At 31.6% G+C, this 10,286-nt stretch overlaps 1 protein-coding gene across 1 annotated transcript; it reads right to left on the bottom strand.

Annotated features, from left to right (window-relative positions):
* Nucleotides 1-3,208: 3,208 nt before the first annotated feature.
* On the bottom strand, nt 3,209-6,493 carry LOC125875340 (14-3-3 protein 7-like). The gene is made up of 7 exons (XM_049556399.1): nt 6,416-6,493; nt 4,844-5,150; nt 4,266-4,353; nt 4,068-4,177; nt 3,823-3,971; nt 3,558-3,649; nt 3,209-3,425 (listed from the first exon to the last, which is right to left on the bottom strand). Exons 1-7 carry the CDS (start codon nt 6,486-6,488, stop codon nt 3,420-3,422), a joined length of 825 nt encoding a protein of 274 aa, XP_049412356.1. The 5' UTR covers nt 6,489-6,493; the 3' UTR covers nt 3,209-3,419.
* Between the last annotated feature and the right edge of the window lie 3,793 nt (nt 6,494-10,286).

Raw genomic sequence — 10,286 nt, 5'->3', positions numbered from 1 at the left:
TGGGTTTTGGTTTGGTTTGGTTTTAGATTGTTAAGAACCGATAGTATTTGGTTTGATTATGGTTTTGTTCGAAAAAAATCGAAGAAATAACCGAACCGAACCAACAAGTTATATACATAAATTTTATTATATATACATACATAATATATTATATTCATAAACAATTTTAAAGATTTTATATATGTTTCATCAAAATTTATTTATAATTTACTTATGNAATATGTTTGATTGTTACATTCTCTTTAATATATGAAAGCTCCTTTTTATGGTTGCTTGTATTAGGGGTCGTGTATAACAAAAATACTTTTATCACTCAAATTTTACTTATTCATTTTAGACTTTACACGTATAATGATTAATATGAGAATTTATTATTATATTCATATTAATTAAAGTTTAGTATTAATTTTTTTTAAAAAAATTGAAAATTAAGTACTTACTGTTAAGAGTAAATTATAGAAAAAAATAATTATTTAATTCTGTTTTTTAATATGTTATTAGTAAAAATGAAAATTTATTTTTGAAATAATGAATAAGTAAAAGTGAATAGAGAGAGTTTAGTAATGGTGAAATTAATTGTGTTTAGTGCTTTTCCACTATTTAATTTAGTGTATTTAAGGAGAACTTTAATCATTAATTATTCGTGTGTTAATACCCATGATATTGCTAATACCATGAGTTGCTATGTATATTACTCCTTTCATTATGAGTAATTAGTTTGTCTTACTTTTTTTTAAGCAATCTTAAATTTCATGTCAAGTCAAAATCAAACAAACAAATTAAAACATAAAATTAATTATACATCCTAAAACACAGAATATGATGTGCAATTAATACATCTATTAAAACACTAGATCAAATAAAGTACTATCAATAACATCAAAATTAATACATATATTATTTTCTGTAATACATCCTACCAAACTACCTATTAAAATATTTCCTCTCTTTTTAATTAAAAGTATTAATAATAGTAATAACAATAAAAATAACATAACATAAAGTTATCATTGGATGTATCCAAAATAAAGATAAGGGCTTGATGCTAGGTCACTTGGTCAGCCACTTGATGAGGTCAACCTCCATGAGTAGCATCAACCCCCCCTCCAAAAAAATTATAATAATCCTAATCATGTATAATATAACAATGATGACAAGTGAAATTTTGAAAAAAAGTAATATATATATTTTACGAAAAATAGAAAAATGATTTTTGATAAATTTCTTATAATGTACGATAAAATAGAGATATATAGGTAACTCCAAGAAAGTTATACACATATTTTCCCTCACACTCATATAATTACATAAACATTTTCTCTATTTTCTTGCACATGTTACACAGAGGCGTATCCAAGGAGGGGTCACCGGGTTCACGTGAACCCATGCTCCCCTCCCGAGATCATATATAGTAGTGTTATATTTTTGAAAAATATTGAAATATAGATGTGTGAACCCATATTCGGAGTATCATATAATGCGATGATGACTGAGTGCACCTCTCTACGTGACGTTAGAAATTTGAATTTTATATTCATCTTGTTTTATTTTTCTTTGTAAAATTAGATAACACCTCTCTAAATGGTTATTGGTAACACTTTTGACATTTTAATTAGTTTTGGACCTATAATATTAATTTTAACGGTTTTCAGTAATAAGAACCTAAATGTCCAACCGATCAAATTTATATTTTAGATCAACCTTTTTGTAATAATGCACCCATCATCCCGAAATCCTGGATACGCCTCTGAATTGTTACACTATTATAGTTACACCAACAGATTACTTTTTTCTGATGGGGACTGATGCTAATTAAAAGGAAATAAATGGATGAATTCACTAACTTCTTTTAAAGTTATATTTTCAGTTTAATGGGTAATAATGCTTTTAAATAATGTTTATTTTAAAGAAATCATGGATTGAAAAGAAAAAAAAATACCACGTAAAGCCAAAAATGTTTATTCTATGGTGATGCTTATAGAACATTTATTGATTCAGTATGTATTTTATTATTTTTTGGCTATAAAATTAAAACATAATTATGTAGATATATGACTTTTGGATGGTACTTGGTCATTGAATCAGAAAAGAACGTTTTATAATATTCTTATTTGTTCTTTTAAATTATTATTCTGTTTATTATAAGAGAAAATTGGTTGTGAGATGTTACGTTTGCAAAAAAAAAAAAGGTTATTATTATTATTATTATTTTTCTAAAAAAAAAGAAGTGGGGCATGGCGCATGGGTAAAGGAGAAGGTTTGACAATATAAATTTATAATGTTTGACATGCAATATTTTATTTGATTAAGAATTTTATTTTGTTAGGTATTCATCTTACCAAGTATATTATATATGTGTTAACTTCGTTGTCCAAAATGTATCTCTCCATTTTATCTATATTTAATAGGACATGATTAGTAATAATAGAAAAAACTAATATTAAAGTAGTGATTGAAAAATAAGTCAACATCATTATCAAAATTATAATTATTAAAACTAAAAATTTGAGAGTTAATAAATCCCTAGCTAGATGGATCTGTGATAATAGAAGGGATAAGACATAGAAATACTCCTTTAACTTGTCAATTGCACATCTTAATTTTTGCAGGATTCTATTACACTATTAAACTCTTTTTTTTTCCCAATTATTACCCCCTTAAGTTCTTTTTTTTTTAAAATAAAAAGTAAATAATATTATTTACCCCATTACTAATTACACATAGTAAAGAAATTAAGCAAAAATACATGTTACATTTTAACTTATCTTCTTTACTACGTGATTAGTGAAAGAGATCAATTATATGAAAAATTAAGTTATAGTTTCTCCGCATAATTTAGGTGTATAGTTAACAATTTCATCACAATTTAAAAGTTTTTATGTCTTATCCAATAAGTATACAAGATATGAAAAGTTGAGTAGTAATAAAAATAGCTACTCTCCATGGCACGATTCTTAAGAAACTAGGCGTTTCAACTATCATAGTTCATACTATTATACTCTTAGTTAAAATGTAAACCTCTTCTCAATAAATAAAAAGAGAGTTAATCTGAGCAATCACAGTATTCTAGTATTAGTATGTTAATGTGCTTTTCACTTGGGTTTTAGTTTTTAGCATCCATATTTCATATTTGTTCTTCCTTAGCACAAATTTGTCCAATTACAACAATAAGTAATACTAACATGGAAGTACTAGATCAAAATCATCTTTCATTGTCCTTCAATTAACTCATAATCTCAAGAGACTTACTTAGTCCCTTAACAAAATCAAGTATCTAACAAAAGACTTAAACTCATTCGAAAAATAACAATTTTCCACCAAAGAACATAAATAAAGAGAAAAAAATAAATGAAAATGTATCCATCAAATTACAAAATGCATCTTCTTATATTGGAGGAATTGCTCTCCTTGTGCCTCCATCAATTCTGTCAAAGCACAAAAGTCAATGCCGCGGTAATTAGGACCAGACAAAGTTTAGGTGTGCACTGAATAAAACGTATCAAGTTTAGGGCGATTCTGCCCTTTAAAATTGGGTATAGATCAAGTTGAATACTCACTTGAGGTGGATCTTCTGTTTTTTGTGGTGCTTCTTCTGCTTTTTTAGGAGGTTCTGCTGATTTCGGTTCATCAGCTTTCGAATTCTCTTCAGCTGCACAAACAGTAATGTTCAATCTAGTTATCTAAACAAGGCAGAGTCAATAATTGAAGCTACAATGTGATATCAGGACAAAGGCAATGCCAGGATTTGAAGTTTATGGGTTCGGGATTCTAGCTCTGATAATCAGGACTAAATTCTGAAATAAACATTTAAATGATTCTTACCTCCGTCTTCGGGCAAATCAGAGGTCCATAGTGTGAGATTGTCTCTCAACAGCTGCATGATTAAGGTACTGTCTTTGTATGATTCTTCACTCAAAGTGTCCAACTCTGCTATTGCCTCATCGAAAGCTTGTTTAGCCAAGTGACAAGCCCTGCAATTTGGAAATTGTCAATCTACAACGTAACATCATGGAGGACAAGAAAAATACATATTCTACAGGTGTTAATTCATCAGTCATGAACTTTACCTTTCGGGGGAATTCATTATCTCATAGTAGAACACAGAGTAGTTCAAAGCAAGACCGAGCCTGATCGGATGTGTTGAAGGGAGATCAGAGTTTGCAGTGGCAGTGGCAGCCTGAAGAAAACAGATCAAGAGAACTTTCATATGTGCGGACCTTAAGTTATATACACTGACAGTATAAAGATTTTGTTAGATAACTTGCCTCATAGCCCTTCAATGATAGTTCAGAAGCCTCTTTCTTTTCCTGATCAGTCTTGAACTCAGCAAGGTAACGAAAATAATCGCCTTTCCTGAACCAGACACACACAAAAAAAGAAGTCATATACGTATGGATTATAATGCAAGAATTGTAATAAACACAGCCGGGAGGTGCCTGGCCTCATTCCACCACATGAAAGAGAGCGAAAAACGCTGTTGAAACTCTACCCTTCTTTGGATATCAGGAAAGAACAGGTTGTTCTAATTATGGAATCAGAACTGTGGGTAGAATGGACATAACCTCAGGCTTTTAGGGATGAGGCCTTTTGGCGAAGCCAAGTCAATTTCAGACAACCAAACTCTGCGACTGATGAGAAGGCCCTATGGAGTAAAGGGAAGTGTGTACGTTGTCACACTCCCTACACCTTCCAAAGGTTCCTAGAGAACGGGCTAGACACAGCAGAGCGATGACTCAAAAGGTCACGAAGAACCTCAGAACAGGATCACAAGCTTGTTATAGACCATTTTTTATTAGCAAAACAGGTAGAAAGGGTTGTTGTTGTTGTTAGACATTTGACTTACATTTTGTAATAAAAGACGGTAGCTTCTCCGGTACCAGAAGATGGAATGAGATGTTTGTCTATGATTTCAAGAATATCATGGCAAATCTTGGAGAGTTCCTCTTCTACTTTCTGCCTGTATCCCTTAATCAGCTTGACATTGTTCTCGTTCCCTTTCGACTCTTCTTTCTGCTCGATGGAAGACATAATACGCCATGATGCCCTTCGAGCTCCAATTACATTCTTGTAACCAACAGAAAGCAAGTTCCTTTCCTCCACTGTCAGTTCAGCATCCAGTTTTGCAACTTTCTTCATACTCTCAACCATTTCTGAGAAATAATAAATAGTAATATGAAGTTATCAAACAGTATAATGGTGCAATGCAAAGACATTTACTACATCTCATTCCCCATTAATGAGATGAGATGAATGTGAAATCGCGGTTATTGCAGGGATGATTTCTGAGATGTTCACTTAATTAACAATTATTATCTCAGAAACTCACCTTATTGATTCCAGCTTTCTTCAACAAAAGAATTTTACTTTTTGATAATAAATATTAGTTGAGGACCTGACAAATCAACTCGGTTTTTCCATTCTCACAAGAAGTGAAATAGGCATAAAAATATACTGATTATGTAAATTCTTTACACTATCGGTGCAAAATATCGAACTTAACCAAGCAACTTACATGCCCTTTAAACCCCAATAGAAGAACCATTCCACAGATGGATGATTTCACTATAAGAGTAATCAATATAATGAACTAAGTCCACTATGTTCTAATTGCAAATCCAAGTCGATGATAAATTAAATCCTCATCTAGAAAAGTTTTACCAGTAAAAACAAGGCTCAAAACATTTTTTTTTTAAAATTGTATATTATCAAAAGCACCTAAATTGCATAATGATTGACGCTTTGCCTTTTAAGTTGCTCGGACTCAAGTGACCCATATGATACGGGTGCTGATCTAGAGGTCAGATCCTTCATGATCTAAATTTTTTACAATTCTAAAAGTAATTCAGATATCTACAAATGGAGTTGTATGTCTAAATTACTATACATTATGTGAAAAACTTGGTATGACGGAAGACAATATTGATCAAGAGGAGACACTACAAGAAAAGTGTGAATACATGGAGATTTTTCTGGGAATTAGTATGAAAATTCGTTAGAAACTTATTTTCCTGCAAATTTTCATACTAATCCTCAGGAAAATCCCTATGTAACTCACACTTTTCTTGTAGTGAGAATCTCGAAAGGTGACATAAGAAAAGGATTGGATTAGATAGATTTGAAACTCTATCATTATGGAAACAATATCTTCTCTCTCAAAAACAAGTACAAATTCTTCAAAAAAAAAATTGCATCACACATATTCTAGCACAAGTAGAACCACAATGTAAAGGAGAAAAAGGATAAAAAGAAAACTAAAAAGGAGAAACTTTATACATAGAATATGTAGATGATTTTATTCATGTTATTTCCTCCGTCTCAATTTATATCCTTGTCACGTGTCCAAGAAAACAAAAAAAAAAAATTGAAACTTGTGATCTAAAACAAACAGTATTTCTCTGAAATGAAAAAGAATTACCATCATAACGTTCAGCTTGTTCCGCGAGCTTGGCTGTGTAAACATGAGTTTCCCTTTCCTTTTCCTTTGACATTTTTCTTTAAATAATTAGGGTAACAATATAGTGTTCTTCTTGTGCAAATTACAAGCTAAAAGGATATTGATGTGAATTAAGAAAGTGATTAGACTACTAATTATACGTATTATTTCAAGAGAGAAAATGGATAATAAGGAGGGGATTGACAGTTACAACATGGAGAAAGTTGTGGGAACAAGACTCATCTCTACCATTCCATTAATTAGTACTACAATTGGTAAACCGCCAATTGAGGTTAAACTTAACTAATTTTCTTTCCAATTAATTAGTACTAACATATTTACATAATAGTCCCCTTTGTACGTTTTTATTTGAAAGAATTGAAAAAATAATTATTGAACACTCATCTCAAACAACAATTATAACAATAATATATTCAGTGTAATTTCATAAGTGTAGTCCGAAAAAGATAAGGTGTACATTGTAACACCCTGAGAATTTCTAAGCTAAGGCTCGAACCATTGTGTGTAAGGTCGTATCGGGTTATTCTTAAATTTCTCTTAGGTGTAAAGGTCAATTCTTTAGTGTGGAATGAATTTGGATATGAACCCTCCAACACAAAGTTGAGTTTAAAGTTTCCTTACCATTAAGTTTTGACATAAGATTATACTTGGATCAACTTCAAATGATCATATATCTCAGCACATAATAAATTAGGTGTCCCATGACCTATCACATTGAAGGTCTATGAGTCCTCTTTTTAACTCAACTAAGTTTGCCTGATTTCGAGTTCAAAGTAAAAACTTATGACTGTTTTACTAGAGACTACTACAACAGAGTTTTCTAAGTCCGTGAACTACAAAACCCTTCTATGAGTCGTAGTTCAATCCACAACCCGTACTGTCAAGTCGTGGAAAAATTTCAGAGAGTTTAACTTTGGGGTTCGATTCATACGGATCCATCTACGGGTCTTAGAACCTTCTACGGGCCATAGTGTGGACCCATAGAATAAGGTTCCGGGACTTAATATTCAATATAAATTATATGGATTGGATCTACGGTCCGTAGAAACTTCTACGGGTTGTAGTTTTGACCTGCAGAATGAAATTTCGAGACTTAAAATTTAATATAAATTCTATGGATTGGATCTACAGTCCGTAGAAACTTCTACAAGTCGTAGTTTGGACCCGTAGAATGAAATTTTGAGCCTTAAAGTTTTGTATGAAATCCACATATGGGATCTACGATCCGTAGAGCAAACCAAAAACCTAGATGGCCCCATGAAAGGTTTTCGTCAACTTTTTAGGAGGGGTAGTTTAGTCTTTTCTCACCCTTCTAAGTCTAAACCACAATGTTTTACACCTAATTAAGGTTCTAAATAGTATTAATTGACCCTAATACTCTCATTAACACTCCAAATCTTAGAGAAAGGATCCAAGAGGAGAAAACTAGAGTTTTCAAGCGTTCTTCCAGTTTAACCAAGAACTTTGTTCTTCTAGGTATGTAAGACAATCATAATGATGGACTGAGTTTGTCCTCACGGCCTACATCTATCTAAATTTAGTAAAAGAGTAATCAAGAGTTTTATCCGGGATTTTGAGTATTCTTAAGATGATTAGTATCGTTGAGTTCTGAGTTCTTGATTTTTGAGTCTTTATATTGTTATTGAGATCCTTGAATTGACTTGTTCATGTCTATATTACAGCATGAACCCTATTTTGAGTTATAATTTTTGAGAATCTTTTAAAGCAAACATTATTGTCTTAAACTGGTCTTGTGAGAAAGCAAAGATGATTTTGAGAAAGAGTTTTAAACATGATTTGAGTAAGAGTATAAGGGAACTAAGTATTGCCAAATGTATCACTTTTTACATTGAAAAAAGAGAAATTTTGATTTCTAAATAGTTAATGAGTTCATTGATATTTCATAGCAGTTACCTCTTTTAAGAGGATTTTTTGAACAATTACCTCAAATTGAGAAAGAGTAAGTTCTATACATTTGAGCATGGATATATATTTATTGGGAGTAGTATTGAGCATCGATATGGGGGTGAGTTCAGACAACTCACATTCCTCATAAATCTTGTAGCCAACATAGGTAAATGATCGTAATTTTTAGATGACTCATTATTTTCGAGAGAGCTTTAGTGGATCCACTTAGTTGAGATGTTCTATATCCCGACAAGGCATATGACAGTTTTGGCTGTGTGGGTGAGACGCTGTATCATCACGCTGCTCATAGTGATGGTTCTCGGTTAGAGAATCTCCCAAATAGAGTTAAACGTTTATTTTTATCATATCACTTAATATGTTGAGTTCATAGATGATTAAGTATTTTGTAAAGTTTAAATAATTTCACTCCTTTATTTCTTTACATTCAATTGAGTATATATTTATATATATTACAATCCTTTCATATTGTCATTTCTCTTTGGCTATATTACATACTCATACATTCAATGTATAGATGTCATTCGATCTGCATCTTTTTGTGATACAGATACATGTGTTTAGGATCATGAATAGGCGCTTCGTTAAGATCACTTGCACTTCCCATTTGAGAGTTTTGGCGACTCCTCCTTGCATTCCAAAATGCCCCATTTTTCATTTCAATATTCTACTTTGGGGCATCAAGATCTTGTCCTAATGTCCATGTTGAACTTAGAGGCTTCATAAATAGCTAGAGTTGAGTTTTTTCAGAAATTCTTGCTTTAAAGTCTTTTGCGAATATTACAGTTCACTTAAATGAGTATTTGAGACAGTTGAGTTATATTTTTCTCTTTAAAGCGTTTATTTGCTTGAGTCAATTTTTTTGCTAAGTAGTCAGCCAGACAGAGAGTTTTCTTAGGAGCCAACAATGGTTCTTGAGCAGTGACGGACCCAATATTTTCGTACAGGGGGTTCGAAATTTCTTTTTTAAAAAATGTGAAATAACGGAACTGAAACTAAAATAAAAAAATAAACGCTAACATAGGGATTTAAACTCTCGACGTGAAGCTTAACTTCAAGGAGACTTGTCACTGTGCTATAAGTTTCTCTGTATTTATATATATATATAAATACAGAAAAATTACCTTATATATGCAATGTAATTTTTTACTGAACCCACGTGGCCGCCCCTATTCTCTAGTGTCAGCCACGTCCAGGGTGTAGGCTCGGGGCGTGACAAACTAGACCTTAAAAGCCTAGGGGCGGACCCACCTTTACCCAAGAGGTGTCAAGCGACACCCCTTTGTCGAAAAATTATATTGTATATAGATGTCAAATTTTTGGTTTAATATATATATATACACACACACAAGTATTGACACCTCTCAACACAAGTTAAAGTGTTGCGATAATTTCTTGAGGTCGTGTGTTCTAATCCTACTAGCCTCATAATTATGTGTTTTTTACTATAATCATTGACACCCCTTAGTAATAATCGATCCGCTTGTAAACAACAATAATAATGATAATAATATTGATAAGTTGAAGAGGGAGAATATAAGGTGATCCTTGTAAACAACAACAATAATGATGATGATAAATTGATAATATTGATAAGTTGAATAGGCAGAATATAAGGTACTCCAATAGAATAGAAGATGACTTGAGCAGTGCAATATTAGTGTTTATGAATGTATATACATTTATAATACATAGTTATACATTATATTTACATTGTTATATACTATTTTTACAATATTATATATATATTACATAGCTATTTATAAAGGAAAAATTACGGAGTTAAGCAAACTTATATTACTTAATTAGTCATCATAGTTATAGTTTGCTATAATTATCACTCACGACTAACATTAACCATTAATTACGTGGGTTGACTTCGAGTTTGTGTAATTAGTCACGTTTG

This window comes from Solanum stenotomum, chromosome 1, assembly GCF_019186545.1.
Source record: "Solanum stenotomum isolate F172 chromosome 1, ASM1918654v1, whole genome shotgun sequence".
NCBI lineage: Eukaryota > Viridiplantae > Streptophyta > Magnoliopsida > Solanales > Solanaceae > Solanum > Solanum stenotomum.
This window is presented reverse-complemented; position numbering and strand designations above follow the sequence as displayed.